The sequence below is a fragment of the Protomyctophum parallelum genome (genome assembly GCF_964188405.1).
Source record: "Protomyctophum parallelum genome assembly, chromosome: 17".
NCBI lineage: Eukaryota > Metazoa > Chordata > Actinopteri > Myctophiformes > Myctophidae > Protomyctophum > Protomyctophum parallelum.
In genome coordinates this window covers 24,732,266-24,757,683 of record NC_139719.1, presented here as the reverse complement: position 1 = coordinate 24,757,683, position 25,418 = coordinate 24,732,266, and the positions used below count along the sequence as shown (strand labels likewise).

At 43.1% G+C, this 25,418-nt stretch overlaps 2 protein-coding genes across 2 annotated transcripts in view; both read right to left on the bottom strand.

Moving 5' to 3' along the window:
* The window catches only part of LOC310874221 (neurotrypsin-like), a 37,791-nt gene extending 37,417 nt beyond the window's left edge, over positions 1-374 (bottom strand). Inside the window, exon 1 of the mRNA XM_083786936.1 lies at positions 220-374. Coding sequence (XP_083643062.1) covers positions 220-291 — 72 coding nt within the window. The 5' untranslated portion in view covers positions 292-374. The remainder of the gene's footprint in view (positions 1-219) is intronic.
* A 13,038-nt stretch (positions 375-13,412) lies between these two features.
* Positions 13,413-18,877, bottom strand: LOC310874662 (extracellular calcium-sensing receptor-like; the record flags this gene model as incomplete). The annotated part of the gene is made up of 6 exons (XM_083787523.1): positions 13,413-14,326; positions 14,425-14,548; positions 15,392-15,612; positions 15,909-16,098; positions 17,038-17,307; positions 18,698-18,877. 6 exons carry the CDS (start codon positions 18,875-18,877, stop codon positions 13,413-13,415), a joined length of 1,899 nt encoding a protein of 632 aa, XP_083643649.1.
* Between the last annotated feature and the right edge of the window lie 6,541 nt (positions 18,878-25,418).

The window sequence follows — 25,418 nt, the reverse complement described above, 5'->3', positions numbered from 1 at the left end:
TGAAGCCGTGAGTACAGTTTCATCAAATACTAAATAGGCCAAGATAAAGGACAAAAATAAATCTCCATCATATAGGCTATTCTTTCTTTCTTTCTTTCTTTTTCTTCTGTTATGGCCCTGGGTTCCCTCCCTGGCATCAATCAAATGGGGTTCTCATCATCAGCATTATCATCATCAGATTCATCACCATGCTACAACCACTGTCTGTAGGCTACTCACCTCCGTCAACACCGGAACCCAGAGACAGGCAATCCCGATCAAACGCAGCATTTCACGGCCGGTCAAACTCATCCTGCCCGGAGAATCCGTGTCATCATATGCATAGCCCGGAGTAGACCACGCTCTCCTCTCCCATCGGTCACACAAACTGAAACTCTGCGAGTCTGCGTTGAGCCGCGGAACCGTCCTCCTCCCTCTCTCTCTCTCTCTCTCCGTGGGACTACTGTGGCGCAAAAACAAACCCTAGACCCATATGCCCTAGACGCGGCTCGGACAGGTTTTACGCGCGTGTATTTTACAGCAGCAGGGTGCGGCACTGAACGCAGGTCCGCAAGAAACCCACACCAATATAATGATGAGAATAATGGTTTAATAGCTCTGCAAAACCGCTAGGCTGCAAGTGCAAGCTGCAAGCATTCTCTCTGCTCTCTCTCTCTCTCTCTCTCTGTGCATTGTAAAATCCTGAGTGATAATGATGTCAGAAAAGAAGAACAGAATTACCGAAGCAATAATAGCCTACAATCCATTAGTGAAATGCAAATTAATATTAAATAAAATACAGTTAATTAGTTACCATCCAGGCAACCCGGCCCCCGCCTCTGGTGCTAAGCTAGAAACTAAGTGAAACTAATGTGAAGAATGAATGATTTTCAGCATGCTACAGTTTTTCACAACCTAATGGCATTCTCAAAACCGCACACACAAAACTGAAAACCTCACACAAAATGCTATTAAAACACTGACTCTCCTTTTCCATGATGACTCTCTGTGCCATCAAATCTCTTAACTGTTCCCAAAATGGAACTCGTGCTTTCATTTGGTACACACACAGCCATATTTTCAAATGACACACACATACCATTCATTGAGTAGGCTACACACAACTAAGCATTGGCTGCACACTACCAAGTAATAGTATTTACAGCACAATGGAGTGAAAACACAATCATAGAAATGGAACACACATGAATGACATGATTCTGGAGAATGAGCCATTTCTCATTTGTAAAATGACTCCGTGTAGGCTCATTTTTTCATAGTCAAACATAAAACAGCACAGAAATATGCAGCAAATATATATATATATATTTAAACTATAAACCAGCCTGCTCAAAGCCGGCTCTGTGGGTTCCGTTCATATACCTTGGCTCCAAGCTGAAAATAACTCAGGAAAGGATTCAGGAAAGGAGAATAAGGTGGAAGGAATAGAACAGAAAAATGTTCTAATGATGCCATCAACTGTGTATTTGGGTTGGACCCTCTGGCTCATGGTCAAACCATGATTGAGCACATGGTCAAACACAGTTGCCCGGATCTCATTCGATATGACCGTTCTCCTTTCTCCTCTTCCTCCTCCTCCTCCTCCTCTTCCTCTTCCTATCCCTCCTCCTCCTCCTTGTCCTCCTCTCCCTCCTCCTCCTTGTCCTCCTCTCCCTCCTCCTCCTTGTCCTCCTCTCTGTTATGATGCAATGTGAATTGAACCCATATGCAGAGTCACAGCAAACAAGGGCAGGTTTCAAAGTATTTAATGAAGAAAATGTCTTACACTGAAGTTGAACTCCGGAAAATCAAGGCACAAAATATACACTGGAACAGAACGCAGGAATCAGGAATATAACTCACTTCAGTGGAAATCAGGAAACACCGGAATGACAAATAGTCAACAGAGGAAAGACATGCATCGGCAACAACAAACTATGAACTGACAAAGGTGTTTTGCAATGAGTCCAGTCTTATAGGGGGAAGGTTGATTGAAGAATTGTTCACAGGTGGAATGACGAGGGAGTTGGAGGCAGGTGAGTGAATGGGACTGCAGAGTGGAAGGGGAAGTGGGAGTGGCCAGGGAGGAGACATGGTCTGTGGAGTGACAGATCATGACACTCTCCCTCCTCCTCCTTCTCTCTATACCTACTCCTCTACCTCGTCCTACTCTCACTCTTACCCCTCTCCTTCTCTGGTTGTCGATCTCTTCAAGGTTCTCCATTGTTCGCCCAACAAAACAGAGGCTCTCTAGTCCCTTTTATGCTGCAGTCCTGATTGCAAATTGGTCACATTCATTCATTCTCATTGATCTGAATGTTTGAAGATTTGAAGATGTTGAAGATTTGTGTGTTGTAGGTTGATGTTTTGAGATTTTGTGTGAGAAGTGTGTGCAACAACTGAACATTCTGTGTAGTGTTTCGACAACAAGGTAATGTTTAATTGACATCAGAGTGTAAAGAAGGAAAGTCAGAGTCTAATGCAGATAAGGGGGTGTGATAACTGTAATTGTCATTGAGTTTTTCTATGATCTTCAAACATACCACCTCATTTTCAATTAAAATTCTAGAATCGGCATGGCTTCATATAGATCAAACCAATTTTACTGTATGTATGAAGTGTGGGATCCTCTAAATCGAGATGGGACAAACACCCCATTGTAAAACCAGCCAACTGAGATTTGCAAGGGCATTCTCAGTTTCCACGGGAACAGGCCCAACAATGGATGGCGAGCTGAACTAGGCCAATTTCAACTTCAAAATTAGAATGCAGAAAAGAGAAATCACATTCTACAAAAAAAATCTATAAAAGCAACTGACCTCAACTTCTGCATTACAAAACCCACCACCGCGGAGGTTGTGTGCATCCCACCTTTGTCGAGCATCTACACAAACACAACTGGTCCGTGTTCGGGGGAAAGAAGCTGGGCACAGAGGGTGATAATAGTCACTACACGTAATCCTCCCTCTCAGCAGCCCGTGTTGGGCGGGAGGAGTAGGACGAAGGGTCTACGTCTTCCCGCGTGCGTGCGTGTGTGCATGCGTGCGTGTGGTTGAATCAATTGGCATAACAACTAAATTGGGGAGAAAAATAAAAACAAAGACCTTCATTACTAAGAGGAGAACATATAGAGGAGTTCCCTCTGTCAGCTGGTCCTGAGGCTGGTAGAGAGAACTATAGGCCCATTCCCAGAAAGGACGTAGTATATTTATTTATATATGTCTGCAATTGATCATATAGAGACTGCATGGCCAACACAGGCATACCTGGCTTCAACCAAAATAACTGGTTCTAGAACTGGTTCCATTCTAGATTCATGGATCCTTGGTGCTTTCTCACAATTTCAAAGGCAATTTCTTTTGGTTCCAGTTCCAAACCAACTTTTAGGGTTCTGAACCAATTCATTTTCAGTGGAAACATTATTAGCGAGGAAAATTGGTTCAACAACGGTGGGGAAAAAAAGGTCATAATAGATATCAGAAGTTCTTGTTCTCTGTGGCCTCTTTTCCACCGGGGTTAAACCGTTTCCCGTCTAATATCGGAACAGGAACCAAAAAATGGCCGCCGGTTCTGTGAAAGCACCAAAGGTTCCAAATTAAATTGTATGAAAGAAATATACCAGCTCAGATCGCATGAATAGTTATGAGACATTTCACCAATAATGTCATGCCCAAAACCAGGGATACCAGCCGGGTTGACAGTGGTTAACAGAAAGCTATAAACTATAAAAAATGAAACTAATATAAAAAAATGAATTTCGGGTTATCATTGTCAGCATTGTTGTAGTACATTGATGTGACACTGGATAAAATGTGTGTCTCCGTTTTCTACAGCGTAGCAGCTCCTGTTCATATAGCCTAAAGTTGCTGAGACAGGAGCAACGTCTTCAGAAAATACGAATGGTCAATATTGCCCTGGGCAGAAATGGGGTCTGACTACTGGGATGGTAAAAAGAAAATCCCTGAGGACATAAAGCTTTGATGAAAATCTGTGCTCCGTTTGTTGGCACAAATGCTCAAATGCATTGCATCAAAATGGGTATCGGGTCTTGGGGGACGAATGAGAATGTTATATTGCAGATCAAGTATTCAATATCAATACAAGAAATAGCCAACTGCCATGCTGTTTTCACTGCCTCGATCAGCAGTTCTCAAGAACAGACACACTGTGCTGTAGAGGGAGAAGTGGTCAGCTCAGCTATTTTGTGTGTTTGTTCATAAACCAACTGAATTAATTAAGCCTGTCCAAATAGAATTGCCCCCGGGGTTGCATGCCAGAACAAGACAGAGTCTGAAAGCTTCGCTAGCAGCCCCCTAGAGTCTGTGCTGCTCCTTACATCCGACTGGGAGTTGTGCCTGAATGGTGGCGCGATGGGGAAAGGTCATGGGGTCAATAAAATCAGTAGGGTTCATCCTGTTTGCAAAGTGGAAAGCTGCTAGAGGAAAGGCCATGGGGGTGATCGAAATCATCAGGGTTCATCCTTGCACAACACATGTGCGTGCTCAGCTAGTTTCATGGCAATCTTCCCATTAGACTTTGAGATTCAACACTGCAAATCAGACGTCCAACATTAGACATTAGATGACACAGCTAATTTCCATGTCCGTCCAGCCAGCACAGTGTTGGAGGTATCTTGTTTAGGACTAGGAGTGCATGTGTGTTGTTGGACGGACAGTGTGTGTTTTGCAGGGTGAGTGCATGTGTGCATGGCTGCCTTAGTGCATGCATATGTGTTATGTTTCCTCACTGTTCTAATCTTTGCAAACACAGACCCAAGGAAACAATTAAAAAACTTCAATAGCCCCTTTCATGGGCCTTCCTGTTCTGAAATGAGTCTGATGTTCTTAAATTTCCCAATCACACTATGCGTCTGTTCAATATTAAAGCTTGTCCCTGTGCTGCTATATACTACATACCCATGCAGGTCCCTGGAGCTGTGTAAAAGAGATTAGCTAAACTCATCTACTTCACAGTCAGAGTGTGTTATACCGACAAGCCCGGGGGCCAGAGATTAGTCCTGAAAATTAACAACCAAAAAGTTTCATTGTTTTCCAGCAGATTGCTTTGATGTGGTTTGCTATCTCCGTAACCCAAATACAACACCTCTTGTCCTCTCCTCTCCTCTCCTCTCCTCTCCTCTCCTCTCCTCTCCTCTCCTCTCCTCTTCGGCTCTATTTTACTCTTTTTCTGAGCCTGAATTCCTTTTCTGTCTTTAGAGTAAATGACTCACCTTGAGTGCCATAAAGTATATCATAAACTGAATGCCTTCATAGTCATATTCTGTCCACTGATGCACATCACAAGGACATGCACACAAGCAAGCAAGTCAGAGAGCCTGCCTGGGAAGCAGAGGGTCCCCGGTTCGATTGCAGCTATAGGCCCCAGGGAAGTGTCCCTGTGCAACTTGACAATTAAACCCTAACTGCTCCCCGAGTGACATACAGCTCACTGCTAGTAGTGATAGGATGGGTAAATGCAGAGGACAAATTCCATGCATGGGTAAATGTACAGTGGCAAAAACACCCCAGTGAGTGCATGGGGACCTCATGGGCAAGATATATGTATACGGTCGTTGTTTTATACTCTGGCTATTCCAAAATAGTGTTGCGATACAGCACGTTGTGAGTTTGTAAATCTGCTATTTTTTAAACATCTTTAAGAAAATCACATCCCCGTGAAGTGAGGGGCGCTCCTATCATCATACATCATCTCATTTTGGCCAATCACAATTTGCGTCCTCACTTTTGTCTTCAATGTTTGTGTTTACACAAACCAGGAAAGCTGGGCATAGGAGGGGCTAGCGTGGCTAGAGCCCCTCAAAAATGAAAGTTTTTTGTCCTGAACTCTTGTAACATTTCACATGTCACATAAATTCAGTTGTCATCTTACATGATCATGGTGAAAAGATGAGTTTTTTTAAACATTGTATCATGGTTAAAAAGATAATAACGTAAGTTGACAAATTAATTCATGAAGAAGTATTATACATTTTTTTATTGGATGATGTACGACGACAAGAGAGCACCTCACTTCACACGGGTGTGATTTTTTTTAAACACTTTATTTTAATTTTAACGGGTGTGATTTTTAACACACTTCTTCTGTTCTGTGGGTCCCTGGTGTAAATCCTTTAAATCCTTTCCTTGCGTGTGCGTGTGCGTGTGCGTGTGCGTGTGCGTGTGTGTGTGCGTGTGTGTGTGTGTGTGTGATGCCGGATGATGAGGGCCGACATCAATGCTGATTTTCGCAAGCTCCCCGTCGTCATAGCAACACTAAGGTTTTTTTTTTATGTGAGTGGTATTTAATTTCCATCCCTGACTCTTTGTTCAACAACCCTGAATAGAAAGGATGTGGGCAAACATGGACAAAACATAAACAAAACAAAGCAAGCCGTCAAACCTGGGTGAAAAAATGACCATACATATGGAAGAATTGTGAATAAATCTGAAGTAGTGAAGGCCGTGCTGGTGCTGCTGTCAGGATGGATGGCTGAGGACGCTTTGAAGGTGCTTTGAAGATTCAACTTATAAACAAGGACTTACGCTCACGCACGCACAGAAGATGGGATTTAGACCGTGCAACGTTTGTGTGTGCGGTTTGAGCTGTGATGTTCAAGTCTGCGTGTGTGTGTGCATGTGAAAGTTTTACACAGAGGTACTTCCAGTCCCGCTCAACACACACACACACACACACACACGCACACACACACTCTCTCTCTCCTCCTTGTCAAGAGCGGAAACCAATCCCCCAACGGCTAGCACAGTTGGTATGGTAACGGATGAGTAATGCCCCAAATCTCTCCTCATTTTAACGACTCATTACTGGCTGCTGCCGTCCCAGAATGTCACCGTGCCTGTCCTCTCCCCTGCCAGCACCACACACCATTACCGATACCATGCATGCATGCCTGCCTGCCTGCCTGCCTGCCTGCCTGCCTGCCTGCCTGCCTGCCTGCCTGCCTGCCAGCCTGCCAGCCTGACAGGCTGACAGGCTGCCTGCTGGCTGACTGGATGACTGACTGGGTGTCGCATGGAGAGGGAAAGATGTCCCTGCTGCAGGGTGGAAACATTGTATGTCCGAAAAACAGTTCCTTTTTATATTATCATTTTAAAATAGCGACAATAACCGATCTACAAGCTCACAGCGTGCGGTACATCTGCCATTTTTACTACTTTGGTGCATATAATCTTGTATGATGAAGTCAGGCTTTCATTTACAAAAGTTGAGATGTGGAGATAAGAGGTTTCTGCCCCGGCTGCAGCAATGATGTGTGAATGGGTTAGTTTAGCACAGCGGTGATCATCCACTGTTGTCTCTCCACTCACCTTCGCTGTTTCAATTTCCTGCATTTATCTATCTGACTTCCTCCTCTCTCTCTCTCTCTCTCTCTCTCTCTCTCTCTCTCAACACACTCAATGCACTTTTAGAAGATTCATTCACTGCAGTGGAGAAAATGTGATTCCCCCTATCCGCATTTGGGATACACTTGTAGGCCTAATCATCACAGATCGAGTTAGGGAGTGAGAGGGAGAGCTTATCCCAAGCTAACCTTTCTTATGTGGATATGTAGCCTAACTATTTCTGACAGCAAATGCACAATTCTTATGGTTTCTTAAGTTAGATGCAATGTATAACAGCTCAGTGTGTACACATTGTTTCTATTCCCTTTTATTTGTACATACATTATTTAGTTTTGATTGTAATTGTTCCACTTTTGCTTTGACAATGAAAATATATGTTTTCTCGTGGCAATAAAGCCAATTTGAATTGAATTGAGAGAGAAACAATGGGAACGAGAGAGGGAACGGATCCCCTTTCAATCTAACCCTAATTTATGACTAGGCCAGCGCCATACAAGTTGGAAATGTATGCCCCAACCCGATAAACCTGTTGTACTTATTGTTCAGACCACTCGTTGTACCCTTTATCTTAGTACGTACAGAAAGGATTCTTCCCTTGCAGGTTTGTAACTCTGAGACTGAGAGTGTAGACGCCATGGTTGAAACTTCATAATATCGTAGAGTTGGAAAAAAGAAAGAAAAAAGAAGATACAAGGGGTGGAAACCGTGCAATAAAAGCAAAACATCTTGTCGATAAGGAGGCATGTCAACAGGCTGACAGCACTGCAGAAGGATCACAGGCACCCATCTCTTTTCATTCATAAATGCATATTTGCTGTGAAAAGGAATTGTTATGCTGTCTGTCAACTTTGCAGACTGTCACTGACATACTGTGTAGAGCAAGGCTACAGGAACAGAGAGAGAGAGAGAGAAGCCACCATGCTTGTTAGAAATTGAATGCACATTGAAGGAAAGGAACTGCAGGAGTGTGAAGGATGCAGAGGCGAGCTAAATGACCTGCTTATACTTATATAGCTGCTCTGGATCTGAAATTCTTCTTGAAAATCAAGTTCAGACTGATTAATGCTGATGTGCTGTTGAGTTAGGCGTGTGTGTGCATGGCGTGTGGTGTGTGTGTGTGTGTGTGTGTGTGTGTGTGTGTGTGTGTGTGTGTGTGTGTGTGTGTGTGTGTGTGTGTGAGAGAGAGAGAGAGAGAGAGAGAGAGATAGGTTTTCCTCAAGCTATCCCCTCAATAATCACTGCATGAGAGTAAATGTCTTAATAAACTTTTGTTAGGCGCTTATCCAGAGTGCTTCGTGTGAACAATATAATCTATAGGTTCAGAGGAAACAGTGATGGATAAAATAGGCCAAATAAATACAAAACAGCCCAAAAACAAGCATTTCTGAAAAGCTGTGTTTTAAGAAACAATTTTAACAAAGATTATGCCATCGCTTTGATTGATTGATTGATTGATTCACTGTATCACAACTAACCACAAATCATACATGTTGGTTCGAAGTAAAAACACAATAAAGTCCAGCACTTATTTCCACTGTGGTCCTCTCACAAATAAACAAGATGACAAACCACGTCCGTGGCAGTTATAATAAATCAAATCACTTTGCATAACAAAAAACACACAATGACAATGCAAGGAAATAATAAAATAAAAAGTTAAAAACATGCTCACACAGGTAGAAACTCAAATGAGTTAATCCAAGCTAGTTATATATCCAAGCTCTTCCATTGATAGCGGCAGTGGCTCAGGGGTAGAGTGGCTGGAGGTTGCCAGTTTGAACCCAGGCTCCCCCAGAGTTAGTGTCAAAGTGTCCTTGAGCAAGACATTGAACCCAATTTCTCCTGATGTGCTGTTTGGTGCCTTGCATGGTTTCCGCTGCCATCGGTGTATGAATGTGTGTGTGAATGGGTGAATGTAGTGCACAATCTATGTAAAGCGCCTTGGATAAAGGCGCTATATAAATGCACCATTTACCATTTTATAGCACCTGCGTTTGTAAAAGACCACTTTCCAACATGACTTGTATAACATGTGACTTTCCTGTTCTACTCCGGATTTGAATCCGTGCTGAATTGTTTACCATTGGGCTTAAAGCCTGCCTGCTTGCTCAGGGAATAAAATTAATCTTGACCATCGGGTCAAAATGTGTGTCTAGGTAGGTGAGACGTGACATTTGACAGTAAATAAAACATCTACTGATGCACAAACTTGGACACGTCATCAGTGTTGTTACCTGGAGTCACTGGCCCTGGGTGTTTCAGGTCTCGCAAAACAGACGCCCCCCTCCAAGCGACCCGACCATGGCTGATCAGACCCGGGCCTGTGTCCAGGTGGCATGCTAATGCCTCCACTGTCTCTTGGGGGCCAAGACAGTCAGTGGAGAAGATGGCTGACATGATCTAAATGTCTCAATAGCAGACAAAATACAACCACCCAAATTGTATAAGTTATAACTGTACAGATTGGACAAAATTACATTACCTGACTCAGTAGTACAGCAATACCAGCACACGCCTCACTCATCCACTCAGCAACACACAGAGGTAATTACATTACCGGACTCAGTAGTACAGCAATAGACCACCAGCACCCGCCTCACTCATCCACTCAGCTAACACACAGAGGAATTCATGTGTCGCACTGGTTTAGAAAGTACAAGAAGGGAAGAAAGCTAGAGAGAGAGGTTAATGCTGTATACCCATCATCCTCCCCTGGGCGAGCAGCTTGCTGATCATTTATCATGAGTTGTGTGTGTGTGTGTGTGTGTGTGTGTGTGTGTGTGTGTGTGTGTGTGTGTGTGTGTGTGTGTGTGTGTGTGTGTGTGTGTGTGTGTGTGTGTGTGTGTGTGTGTGTGTGTGTGTGTGTGTGTGTGTGTGTGTGTGAACGAGCGTGCGCTGCTGGCACGGATGTGGCTCAAAGATAGCAGCAGCCACATTATGGGGGGAAGTGTTCGCTGCGTGTTTGTGTTTGAGCCTTTGCCAGATGGAGGATAAACATAATGCGGGGACAGGTGCGTGCGTGTGTGTGTTCGTGCGTGCGTGCATGTGCGTGCGTTGTACATCTTGGACAGTCATAAACTGTATTCACAATTGTTAATTATGTGCCAGTAATGAGACTTGGTCCTTGTGGGGTAGCATGACTTGTGCTAGAAGGCATCCTTGAATCATATTGTTCGGTTTTCTGTGAGATTTGCCGGGATCCGAATTCCACAGAATGCAAGTAGATCTAGCTAGGTTTAACACGCACATTGGTTTGTTTCTTGCTTCAATAATTTCCTTATTTTACGAATCAAACATGCTTTTTATAGGGTTTTTATTAATTCATTATTAAACATAAAACACATAATAACAACATTCACACGTTTGTTCAAACTTCCCCACACAGACTGATAATAGTACCCTGGATTTGTGACTTAGCACGCCCTTAAAGTCTATCACCTAACCCTGCTCTCATTTGGAGAAGTGTAGTTATATTGAAACATATTTATGGTATTCCTCTTTGCGAGGTTCCATTAAAAGTGTGCATGTGTGCGGTATTCCACTTTGTGTGGTTCCACTATGCTCACTTTGTAATGTGTGTGTGTGGTTCCACGTTTGTGTGGTGTTCCACCCACTAACCAGGTATGTGGTTTTAAATCTGCCATATCAAGATTTATTAATTGGAGAAAAGAAACACAACAGCACTTGGTTACAATCTAATTATCATATTACACATTAAAACATAGTTATGAATAATGCACATATCATATCATTATAATTACCGCTGGCCTTCTGCTGCTCCTGTCACGATGGTCTGGTGAATCTAAATTCAACCCTTGGCCAACAGTATACTTAAAGCAGGGAGTTGCTTTGGCAACCAATCAGATCGACAGGGGCAGTATTTCTGCCCCTGTCTTTAGCCAATGGCCATCCTGCTTGCCTCACTTGAGACAGCCTTTGCAACAGCTCCCATCACTTCCTGTCATGTGAGCTGCTGCTTATCTAGATCAAACTGTCTAGATTTACTGTTTATATTTATTATCTAGGCTTTACTAACCCAGTATAATATTGGTTACTTAGAACACATTTATCAATGAAAGGAATTAAAGAACCAGATTATGGCTCCTTCTTCCTACCTACATGTCCTGTTAGTAAGTTGAGACCCGGCCTGCCTGTGGAAGTCATAAAGCCCATTCTCACAGCCGGATCAGATAAGCAACCCTCAATGGAATGTGCCGGTCAGGGAGACCCATTTCAGTCCCTCCAGTTATCAGTGTGGAACAGTTGATCAATCATTTTGACCCACTATATATCTTTTACCACCAATTCTGATAATACTTTCCGTACATCCATATATAACTCGACACATATATTGAACCTCTGTAGTTTTTTGAGGTTAGTGGTTTGGGCATACAAATAATGTAATGTGCATGTTTGTGTTTGTTTGTGTGTGTGTTTGTGTGTGTGTGTGTGTGTGTGTGTGTGTGTGTGTGTGTGTGTGTGTGTGTGTGTGTGTGTGTGTGTGTGTGTGTGTGTGTGTGTGTGTGTGTGTGTGTGTGTCTCAGTAAGACAGCCCTCCCCCTATCCACAAGGGGGGGGCAGTGCACCAAAGCATTATGGGAATTGTAGTCCAGGAAGTAAGTGAGCCCAGTGTCCATGACATCAGAGACACTGGGCTCACTGATAAAATCTAAAATATCTAAAACCACAAATTACACACATAAAGACCCCCAGGAAAGTGTTCTAAATCTTCTAAACGTCATTAACATATATTATTTTGCAAAAAGGGTGAAATGTCCTGAGCGTCTGCTAAATGCCTAAATTGTAATGATAATGTATTGATAATGAATAGCCAACTTTGAGCGTTTGTCCCAACCTTAGAGTACTCTATACTCTAAGGTCCCAACACATTGAATGCCGTTGACAATGAATGGCCATCTTTGAGTGTTTGTGTAAATACAAACAGACAAAGGTGAGGACGCAAATTCTGATTGGCCGGAATGAGAAGATGTATGATGATGTACGATGATAAGAGTGCCCGCCCCTCACTTAATTCGCACGGGTGTGGTTTTTACTTGGTAGAAATACCTCCAAAACATATTGTCTTATATTAAAATGGCGGGGAAAGCAATGATTTACAGTCCCAGCAACGTGATATAATCCAAAACGTAGGCCCAGTTGCAGCCATTTTGAAAACTGGCGGTCATAGGCCATCTTGAAAATGTAGGAATTCTGCGTGGCCCGAGGTTGATCAATTAGGGTCATATATATGAAGGTCATCTGTGCCAAATGTCATGTTTGTATCACCAACTGAACTATCAATCAGTTCCGCCTGACTAAATTGTGCAGAATATGTTCCTATCTTCATATAAAAATTGCAGAATTCTTTCCTACTCAGTCTGTCTCATAGGAGGGCTGTGGTCAGTTTAGAAACCTGTCCACCAGTGACATCATTGTTAGGCAGATAAGATTCAAATTAAACTCTGCTATTTCATATGAACATTAGTGAGCACCAATTATATGGAGATAGAAAAGTGGTGAAGTGGTCCTTTCTGGATTTTAGAGCAGGTTGAACCTCACCAATACACGACACCGCCACCTTGTGGTCAAAGACGGTCCATGTAATTTCTTGTCTTTCAAGTTAGTCAGTCAGACAGCCAGTTAGTTAGTTACTTACTTACTTTATTGACACAATTGTATAAAACATTGAGTCCAATATTGGAAAGTCCAAGAATAAAAACATGAGCTTTCTGTTGCTCCAAAAGTGACAGGCAGGCATGTAGCATACACAGGGATGTTGGACCCTATGAATCTGGTGTCCAGTCCAGGTTTGCAAAAATCTTTGCTAATTTAGCATCTTTGAATATTTCATGCCTATACAATGTTGCTCTAAAATCACCAAACGTAGTCTTTAAGGCAGGGCAATGAACTTTTCACCAACTTTTCTTCATGATAGAAAATAGAGGTTAGAGTTTTTTTATTTTAATCTTGTAGAAAACTGAATCTATTACTATCAAAGTGATCAGATAGTGACCTCCGTATACACTCCGCACACAGAGCATTGTGTCATCATTATTGTTGAGTTTCTGCGTTCTATGACTTGGTGGCTCCGCGATCCATGATGGCCTTCTTAGTGTTTCGCTCAGGTTTCAAAATCATTATGTAACACTTTGGTCCAAATAGTGCCCCCAAAAGACCAAAACTAGATGCTAAAATAGCAAATACCTCCACTACATCTGCATATTTGCCTGGGGAGCTGATATATGCTGGGATGAAGGCTATCCACACGGCACAGAAGATCAACATGCTGAAAGTGATGAGCTTGGCTTCATTGAAGTTGCTTGGAAGATTCCTCGCTATGAATGCTAGGACGAAGCTGAGGAGTGCCAGTACACCAATATAACCGAGTAACACTGCAAAAACAACGGTTGATCCCACATCGCACTCATAGACGATTTTGTCACTTTGATATTGCGTGTTTTTATTAGGAGTTGGTGAGGCAGACACAAGCCAAGCTGTGCAAATTATTGCCTGGATAGAAGTGAGAACCAGTACTGTTCCTCTCTGCTGCATAGCACCAAAAAACTTCATAATGTCTGCACTCCCAGGGTTAGAGGACTTGAACACAGCCACAACCACCACAGTCTTTACCAGGATACACGAGACACACAGCACAAAGCTGATCCCAAACACTGCATGCCTCAACTGGCACGTCCAGAGTCTGGGACGGCCAATGAACAGAAGTGAGCACAGAAAACACAGTTTGATTGACACCAAAAGTTGGTAGCTGAGTTCTGAGTTGTTGGCACGTACCATAGGCGTGTGATGATGATGGATGAAGATTCCCAGGACAATGGCACAGGTGAGTGTGCCCAGCAATGAGATGGCTGTCAAGGAGATACCCAGGGCATCGTGGTAGGAGAGGAACTCAATGCTCTTTGGTACACAGTGGTCACGCTGGGGACTGGACCAGAAGTCCTCTGGACAAACGGTGCACTCTGTAGAGTCTGACAAATAAGAGAATATTAGGGACAAACAAGTACAAGTATCGGCCCTATGCCCTACGGACAGCCTACGGTACATACTGTACATAATGTAAACCTACCAGTCTCATTGCTGATCTCTCCCTCAGAACAAGCAATGCAGTCAAAGCAGCAGACGGGTTCTCCTTTCCTTCTGGCTGCACGGGTTCCAGGGTGACAGCTCTCACTGCACACTGACCGAGGAGGCTACAGAGGAGAGTAACAATGATCAGTTTCAGTCCAAACACAATTAGGCCTACATTCACATCATGAGTTCAACATAAGTTATTTTAGAATACAAAAGTGACCTTGTTGGTTTCAATTGAGTTCCAGACAATCCTGTCTTCATCAAGGATGAGTTCTTCACCTGCGGAGGCTGACTTCTTGTACACACCTACAATCTGAACCTTTGTGCTTTGTTCACCAGTGAGCCACGACCAGTTCATGATGTCACAGATTGGTGAGGCATCACTATTCCCATCGAATGATACTTCATCACCAAATGATGTGGTGAAATTAATCCTTTCCAGATAATACACAAACTACAAACGGAGATGAACCAAGAGACTTTTGTAGTTGACATAGTGATAGTGACAGGTACAGTTTCCTTGCAGTATTTACAATATGATTTATACCATACATAACCATTATTATTCCAAGTTAAATCCAACTAGAAACTCTGAGCCGATTCAACAAATGTGCTTCTAAATCGATTCAACGAATATCTTCTAAATCAATTCAACAAATGCCTAAAAACGTATGTTTATATGTCAGTCGTTCTCAAACTATTTCATGTCAAAGACCCCATAAATTGTATGGGGTAAATTGTATTTGGCTGCGGAACCCCATCTCAAAATATTTTGTTCCAGGGACCCCCAGAAGCAAAGATTCCTCCATCTGGCAAAGATTTGAGTTAAAAATGTTTGCTTTAAAAAACATAGATTTGCACAATTGATCATGATTTTTGAATAGCCAAAGTATAAAATAATATTTAAAGTGGTTACACAGATGCTTTCCCGGTTTTAATGGGTTTGTTATATTATATCGCACCTGCCATAGCTGTATTGCCTGCAAACTGGCACAGCTGTGCCCGGGGAAAGGCCCTCTTCCTGGCACACATTGCAACATGTCATGGAGGGCATGGGCCAGAGCATACACAGCCTTGTACACATTATAGTCTACCATGAGGTTCGACACGTCCAACAGGGTCGTTTCTGCTGTTCCTAGGTCCTCTTGTCCCGTACACACCCTTCCCCCAGCATCCACCCACTCTGATGGAAGGGGTGCAAATTTACAGTGAAATGTGTGCTCCCAAAACTGCCTCACCTGAAGAAACAAAAATATATACTGTACAATACATGGTAATGCTATGGACATTAGTTAAGTTGCTAGAAGAATAAAAAAAAACAGGGATTAAGGTGCAATTGCCAGCGCACACGCATAGTCCACCTAAGGTAAGGTACGCACACACGCACGCACACACACACACAGTACCTGTACAACAGAGGCAACAATAAAGACCAATTTGATAAGTGAAACAAAACACTCACTATGGTATTTTCGTTGCCGCTGTCAAGGTCATTGTCGGGATTTATTTTCAACATGAAGTCCTTGAGGCCCGGTATCTCCCCGCGACGGAGTGCGACACCCAGGGTGCCTCTCAGGTAGGGCATATAGCGAGCATTCAGGTCGTCTGAGTTCTCTATGAAATCCACAGCCGCTATCCACTGTACGCCACTCAGCTTCTGCTTCACCACCTGTTGATTGTGATCATCAACAACAACAATATCACAACTATAATAATAATAATAATAACCAGTAATACACCCTGAGGCAGACTGCTGGGCGAGTGCTGGCGCTTTGGGATAACATATTATATGGGGCGGTGGAAATACAGCACCGGAGCACACTCGCCTATTAGTTTGCATTGTACAGTGCACTCAGTGCGCTATTTCCGAACGTGCCAATGGAATGAATGCTGTACTGGCCATATATGGAGCGTGTCTTGAGTGTACACGGTTTGATGAGGTCAGATCAACATACTGTATGGAATGCCAGAACGGGTCAGCTCCATATGTGGAGATCTAAGTGTGGCAGTGGGGGCAGTGTCTTGAGTGTACAGGGTTTGATGAGGTGTCACGAGGCGTGATGTCACGAGGCATGGCCTGACTGACCGACTTCCATAGTAAACAATAATAATATGGCCCGGACGGCTAACTCAACCGTCTGGGCACCTATAGGCTGCTGAGCCAGCTTGACGGCATGCCGCGGGTTGGACTCCCGATCCCGACGGCCTTTGCCGCGTGTCTTCACCCCCCATCTCTCTCCCCATTTCCTGTCAAATTACTTTCAAACTATGAATAAAGACAGAAAAAGAAACAAAAAAAACAATAATAATATAATTTTCTGTAAACCATCAAGGTAAATTCAATCTAATACAATTATAACAATATACCATAGAATTTGATTATTTGCTTATTGTGCAGAGAAGAGTAAAAATACATAATAATAACTGATCATTTCATTTGAACCTAATACAGATAAAATGCCATTGTGATGAAACAAAATGCTTGCAATTAAATATACGCTAGCAAACTATATATTTGTTTTTAGGATGTCTTGACTTCAATATAACTATTTTCAGGTGTCTTATACCTATGACTTCCTGAGTGAACATGGATCATTATAACCCCAACCTCGTCCATGAGCCTAATCGTACGGATCCCGTATTCGAATATGACGACCACGCGAGCTGTGGATGCCTTCATCCTGGAAACGAGCCCCTGGAGTTCAGCCGGGTCACTGTCCCAGGGCAGAACCTCTGCGTACGCCAGGCAACCCCAACCAGACTGGGCCAGCTCGGACTGGAACATCTGGGCCGCGTCTCGGCCATAGGCATCGTAACTGTACAGAAATCCTGCCCAGGTCCACCCCAACCTTCTCATGATCTGGAGCATAGCTCGCACCTGATTGCATAAAATAATCGAGGTATAAGTGCTTGATCTAGAGATGAGTGGTTTTCAACATTTTTCATATCAAGGTCCATTATTTATTCTGCATTTGAGCCATGGACCACCATTGATGAGATTTAGCCCCTCAGACCCAAGACTTTATAGATAAGATGTTGTCCACAATTCCATGCTGTATTGATGTGGTATCACAGGAGAGATAACAGGCAAACATTGATCTTCTACATTCTTCTACATTCTCAAATTGAGTAGACTTCTTAAGTAATAATTAATTCAGATATACAGATGTTTAAGTAGCAATAATTTAACTATTGAGAGTAAAATTAAACCTGTTTCATTTTACACTCTCTATCTACTGTAGATAATCAGTAATGCTGATGTAATGTCAACATTACGTTTAATTACGACACCACATAAAAATGCAATATTTCCAGCCAATTTTGTTTGTTTGAAAAATAAAATAAAAATCACATAACATCACATCAGTAATGAGCATTTGACTCGGAGCAATAAACCCTTATCTCCCAGGCTCCCTCCACAGGCACAGTACAGAGTTTGAAGTAATGTAGAATTGTGTGCAGGATTTAGATGTGAGGCGACTTCATTTAATTGACAAGTTTTTAAACGAATATTGTATTTTAAACGAAAAGTCCTCAGTCACACTGACACACATACATACAGTATGCCAGTGTGCAAGGGATTTTCCTCCTGAGAGGCGATATGCTGAAATATCAATAACACTCAGTAGAGGGAGGTATTTGTCAAGTGTGTGTGGAATATATACTTGGAGGTTCACCTGTATGGTATTACTTATGATTGTTCTGAAGAAGGAAGGGTATTGATCCCGATCACTCAGACAGGAGCACAATGCATAGTGGCTTATCTGAAAAAGACACAAAACCAGTGTTCATTTTGACAGCAGATTTTGATTCAGTTTTAGTCCTAGTCTTTTAGTCCTAGTCATATTTTAGTGATCTGAAATGTTTTAGATGTAGTCGACTAAATATCATAAGATTTTATTTGACTAAATATCATAAGATTTTATTTTTAGACCACTAAATCTACAGTAGGTTTTGTCAACAAAAAATAATAAACCAGCTCAGTGGCTCGGCAAGGCTTACTTGATGGCGTTGTAATGCCTGATTTTACACTTGTTTACGTGCTGAAAATAGCTGATCTACAACATGCTCACAACATGTCACGTCGTGTGTGCGTGTACATGTAGGCTATGTGTATTTCAGAGCTTAGGTCCTTCCATGCCGTCAGTTCTGGGAAGAAACATGGTGTTTTATAGGTGATGGTGAAAGGAGGTTCAAGTAGTAAACTTACCAGGGGGACTCTGTACAAACCCAATACACTAGAGATGACAATAGAATTTGTTGAGCACCGGAGGAGAGCCGACACAGCGCTCATCCAAGCCAAACTGCTCCTCTTTCCCACTGGCCAATGCCAACGCTGCTCGGAATGAGACTCCCAGCGTGTAACACGTATCATAGATACTGTACCCCAGACTAACGTTGGGTAGCAGGCTGGGGTTTCCGTTGATCTCTGTAATGGCAAAAGCCATGATCTGGGCCCATCTGAATGCATCAACAAAGAAACTAACAGAAAGAAATGAGTGACGTTCCATTACTTTTGGTGAAATGTAGAATACAGGACATTTAGTGTTTCTACATAACGATATGGTATATACTTTTCCATATTACTGTCATGACTGTCTAGCAAAATAAGCAGGCGCACTGATATTGATTTGTGAATGTCTTTATTAATAAATAAGCGTTGAAATGCCAATTAAGTATGACCAAGGCCAGGCTGATTTGCAGGGCCTGTCACTCTGATCTGTGCAGTGCTCATCTGCAGCTGTTCACTTGACAGTGCAGTGAGTGACTGGCAGTGGCAGTGCAGTGATGTGACCTCAACTCAAGCTACAGACAGACACAGACACTGTCGGCTGGAGAAAAAAAAGAGTGAAACTTTGGATTACAGTAAAATGAATCGCAGAGAACATCCCTAATAACAACATCAACTCATTCTAGTACCAATACGTCACAAGAAAGTCCCTGCTGTTCTGTTGCTTGCTATTCTATTTGTGATACTCACCCATAGCAAACGGGGTCCGGTTGCTCAGAGGTGAAAGTCAGATCAGGGAATACAGAGGAGATGTGCATATTAAACAAGCCACCCAGAATCAAGTCCCCGGGCTTGTAGATTCTGTTGAGGTTAAACAATGCTTGTGAATCACAAGAGGAAGATGATGCAGAAGAAGACAAAGCAGAGAAGGAAAAGAACAATGTCAAGCATGGAAACAGGTGCATGACTAGAGAAGTCTTCATGACTGTGCTCCTCTCTCTGTCTAACCCCCTCCCCCTTCTCCACAGCTATTGTCCAGTTGTGTAGTTTTATACACAGTGCTGTGTGCCATCCCCTGCATGTGCCAACATGTGCCAACATGGCATTACGTAGTCACAACACCCTGCCCATCAAGAGGAACACGACCTCTCACTTTTCCAGATGTTCTGAGTAGGGACACAGGACTGACTGTGAATGAACTTGGTGTGGCAATGAGCAACAGAGACCAGTGGAAGCAGCTTGTGTCGCAGATCTCGAGGGCACTCGAAGGATGATGATGACAGTCTAGGTGAAGTTGGGCCCAAATACATGGTCCTCTATGGAGATATGGGTTTTTTTGGGCCCAATGACAGCGCCACAACAGGCCATTATATGAACTTTTAGGAACTCCCTCAAGGACCCCTAGGGGTCCCGGAGCCCACTTTGGAAACCACTGTCCTAATGAAACAGGGGCACTTGCATGGCAAGTTCAGTCTAATATGTTTCTATGGCTATTATTATCTGTTGTTTTTTGTAATCACTTTTTAGAATTGTCTAGCTTTTCCAGGACGAATTTGCAGAGTAAAAGTCAGAGCACCAAAGAATTTACTTTGCAAAAGTGATGACACACTGTCTGCTACCCTCCAAAATAATCTTATTTGAACTGAGGACCCCCCCCCCCCCCCCCACCCTGACGAGCACTTGGAATTGTACTGTAGGATTTGAGGCGTTACATTCAAATTTGTTTCACTCAGATCCACAGATAAATTAGACAATCTATTCTACAAGCAATATGGGGAGTTGGGGACCCCTACTCTGGGCCCGGCCCACAGTTTGAGAACCACGGCCACTAGAGGAACAGGTTGTTTGTGAGCTCCAGGACCTGGAAAATTACCAGTGGGTCTCAAAACACTGATGCAATCTGTCAGCTTACATTGCTAAAACTGAGAACAATAACAGATTAAAACAATAAAACTGCATTGTCGAACCAATCAAAGGCAGTGGGCGTATATCGTTGTGTTCTCAGAACGGTAGGCGCCGGCGGACACCTCTGATCGTCCCAGGTGGGTACCAATTAAACATATGAGCTTGCCAAGTGTTGGCAAAGGCAGGTGTGTGTTTACCACATCTGATGATAATGGCTCAGGGGCTATGCTCAGGGGTGATACAATAGTGGCCAACAGCTGCAATGATGGAAAATAATTCATTGTTACTGCTACCGTTTTTGTTACTGGTCAGGCCGCTACGTGGCCCTCACACCACTGTTAATTTTGACAGCAAATAAGTATGTAGTTTTAGTCATAATAGTCTTTTGAATACAATTCTTTTTCGTTTTTGCCACATTTTAGTCATCTGAAATGTTAGTCCCGCCAACCTCGGGTCGGTGGGACTTTCACCCTATAGTTTTAGACCGCGACAGTCACAGAGGGGCGCCGTCTTAGGTGAACTTGAGCCATGAGAGACACCACCGAGCGAGCTAAAGGTGCGCATTGCCGTGTCGAATGTTGCGAAGTTCGCTTGAGTCGACTCAGGGAACTCAGAGCTGCGACCCGATAATTATAGGCACAGAATAGTAAATCCCCCCGCTCCCGAACCCACTGGCGGCCCGTCTCACCCAATCACAAGCCACGGCGCCCCTTCCAGCCCCACCCACCTTGGGGTGGAAAACAGGGAGTCTGAGAGTGGCCCAACTGGGGGCCATGCTTGCTCAAAAATGGCCTGGGGAGCCTAGCCTAGCAAATGTATGATGTTTTTCATTTTTTCTCCCCATAATTTAATTCTCTGGATTAGCCATATTACATTTTATTCTAATAATTGTGTGTCAATGCTGTTACCTCATTAATGTTGATAATTAATGATCGCTCCTAACGCCATCAAATGTCCACGATTCCTCACATGATCCAGTCTCTGGTTGACATTGTGAACAAGATCAAGCACATGTCTCAGAGTGGGATCAAGAGAGACAGCACAGTCATCTCTGGTCAGGGTGGAGTCAGTGGGGCAGAGAAGCCCTTTGATTCCATGAATAACATTGTGGCCAACCTGCTGCTCAACATGACCAGGTAAGTATGGTACTAGCACAGGAATTACAGTATTTGTTGTGGGATTTGCTGACCTTACCTTGGTTATACTGTCATCATGGCGTATAGCCAAGGTTGTAACCCCGTGATTATTTTCCAATCAGCAGAGCTTGTAAACCAGCTATTTTCGCTGTGCCACATTGTCATACGATGAAGTAGAGAATGGACCTTACTGTAAGACAAGTGGTTTGTAAATACATCAAAGATGCGAGTATAATCCATTTCTAATGGATGCCTTGGCCTGGAGGAGAGGTCATCAGGTGGTCTTCAACCTTCTTAAAAAAGTCTCCTTGCACTTTGGTTTATGTTTTGCAATTTTCTAAACACCAGTCTTGACCCATAAAGACCTAAGGCCAATTCTAAAAATGTCTTCTAAGTCCTAACAGTTTTCTGAAAAAGCTGTTTCTACTGTATGTCAGTGGTTCTCAAACATTTTCATGTCAAATTTTGTTCCAGCGACCCCCAGAAGCAAGATTTGAGTTAAAATGTTCACTTTAATAATCTACATAAACTCAGCACAAAAAGATGCTGAAGATATGGGATCGCCGCTGGCTCCAGAATCTCATCCCGATATCTCACTGCATTGAGATTGCCTTCAATCATGACAAGTTCTGTCTTGCCTGTGAGAGATACTACCCCAGGTCCATACCATACCAAGGTGTTGTGAGAGATACTAGACTCATCACAGTAGTCCTCCCCGTAGTTCAGGGAGGATACAGACCAGGGGGAAGAGGGAGACGACATTCTCTCAGTGGTGGCCAGTGAGGGCCTTTGGCTGGGAGATGACTGTTAACCGCAGTTCAGCTGAGCCCTCTGAGAGGGGCAATGACTGATGTGGCTCCTGTCATGCAGAAAGGGGGCAAGGACCTTGTGGAGAGGATCACAGTTGCCTTGGACATTGCCCAGGAGGGGGCTCTGGGCAGACCGCCAGTGGTACTCATATTTAGTACCTTCAAGGAAGACATGGTGAGCTGAAAAATGGGTCTGAAAAAAGAGGCCGCTTCCATTTTACCCCTGATTTGGGGCTGCAGCCATAATGCCTTGGAGCTCAGGGCAGTGCACCTGGCTCTCCAGACTTTCCTCCTGTCCATAAGAGACAGACATGTGCTGGTGAGGACAGACAATGCCACAGTGTGGGGTGGTGGCCTACATCAACCGCCAGGGCGGGGTGGGATATCTCCCTGTTTTCACAGAGCATGGCAGGGAGGTTGCTCTTGCGGGCTCATGCACATATAGCTTCAGTGTTCATTCCTGAGGCTCACAACGCAACAGCGGACATATACTCTCGAGGGAAGGACTGCAAGAGGGGAACTGGCATTCTGTACCCTCAGGTGGTGCGGCAGCTTTGTTTGAGGTTTGTTGTGTGTGTTCAAGTTGTGCATTTCTTGGACAGTCATACACTGTATTCACACATTCACACAGTAAAATGATACTTGAGCCTTGTGGGGTAGCGTGTGTGTGTGTGTGTGTGTGTGTGTGTTTTTCCTGGTTGAACCTCACCAATACACGCAACGACACTACCACCTTGTGGTCAAAGACAGTATGTGTAGCCTAATATCAACTGCCAGTGCTTGACCCATAAACTGCCACACTGACTCACTTTTTCACGTCTCATCTCCTCTGGGCCCTTCTACTACAAGGGATGTTGGACCCATGATGGGAAGTAACTTTACTACTGTAAAGAGAAAATATGTGTACAAATGGAACTAAATTAACCCGTGGAATAGTCTACAGTACACTGTGGTGTCACTGTCAACAGCCTACACAGGTTGTTAACTTAAAGGTATATTCAGTGATTTCACTTAATTCAAATATCACTTATTTTTTTGTTTTGTTGTGATAATCCTCCCTACTATAGAGTGTGCTGGCCATATAAGGAGTTCCTCCCTGTCCCCAGTTAACCCCTGGGGGTCAAAAAACCTTAGGTTTCGTTTTTGACTCTCTATCCTGATTGGACGAAAGGCTGGGTCCCACAGCCAAAAACGAAACCTAAGGTTTTTTAAGTGAAATCACTGAATATACCTTTAAAACGGTGGAGGTGAACGGAACACTGTCCCTTGACTCCTTCAAAACCGCTCTCAAAGGGCATCTACGGACGGCTGCAATTCGAAACTGGCCACCGTAAAATCTGTTTTTTTCCCCCTTTTTACCTCCTCTATGATGATTTCCTATTTTGGCTATAGGCCTATAGAAGTGTATATTTGTACGTCTCTAAATGTTATGATGAATTGAAAATGGTGGACCCTATTGTAAACATGTGTAATGCTAGCTATGGTGTCGTCCACAGTTAACAGTTTTGTATTGAGTTGTGCTTCATGAAATGCGTGTACTGTAATTCTGCAAACTTTTAATAAATAGCCTACTTCAATCAATAAATCAATCAATCAATTCAGAATATATCAAGATTTTGTTAAATAGCAGATGGGATTGCTTTTATATTTTTTAAATGGTTAATTAAACTCGTTTTCAAATAGGCCTAATTGTAGTACAATTTGCCTCTGAGTACAGTACAAGTATTGAAAATTGGAAATCCTCAACTCCAACTCCAGTAAAGTAAAAGTAGGCTACCTCAGTCAAAACAGAGGGCTGTGAGGCCACTGCAATGCATTGAGTAAATGTATGTACTTACTGAGAATACTTTCCACCGCTGAGCTGCAGCAGAGTTCCACTACTGCGGAAGAAGACGTTGCAGCATGTTACCAAGGAGAGGACCAATCACAGAACATACGGTGGTAAGGTTGCACACTTTCATCATCAGCACAAGGGTAACCGGTCCGCTCCTGACTGGCGTTTACATCCAAACCGGCGACTTATCTAATGCTGTGACACCAGGGGTCGCTGTTTTGCGACCTTAGGTTAGTTTATTTTTCTTCTATTACTTATACACTTATTACATTTCAGCAAGGTCGATTCTGCAGAGTAGCCCAGGTCTCAGCAGGCATGTTCATTCATTTGTTCATTCATTTGGTTAGATCATTATTCATTAACATTGTAGAAAAATGGCAAACATCTGCCTTCAGCTGTCTAAATCATGCTGTTCTTTGCCATTTTAGTTTAATGTCTAGCACAGCACTTGAACATGAATTAATGTAGGCCAGCTAGGCCTATACTGATTACACTTGTCTGTATGTCTTTCTGTTCACAGATACAAATATGTGGTCAATGTGTAGGCCTATATGCATTATTGTCTTTTCTTTTTTCCCCCCAATAAAAATATCAACGATTCAATTTCTCCATTTCTAAATTTTCTAGTAGTGTCACCGACTCACCTGTGTTGGTATTTGGGTCCGGGTGGGGACAAGGTTCACTTACAGACAGACCTACAACAAATTCAGTCAGAAGATAATCAAATAGAATTGTGTAAACAGGTGAAAATATTCCAGTGAGGTCATGTTATAAAAGGCTGAAGGGCTATTTGTATTGTTTTCAGATGGACTATATGACAGGTCTAAGTCTAACGCAGGTTAACAGTAGGCTAATTAGTGTATTCTGTTACTAGTAATGCTCATGATATAGCAGACTTTGTGTCAGTTTACGTGAAATTGTTTTACATGATACGTGTTGTTGTTCTCCCATTTAACCCATTAAATCCAGGAAAGCATCTGTGTCATTGTACATTTTTGCTAGATATAGCACATTGATTGGCAATTCAAAAATAGGCCTATAGATAGCCTATGTAGATCTGCTATTTTAAGAATA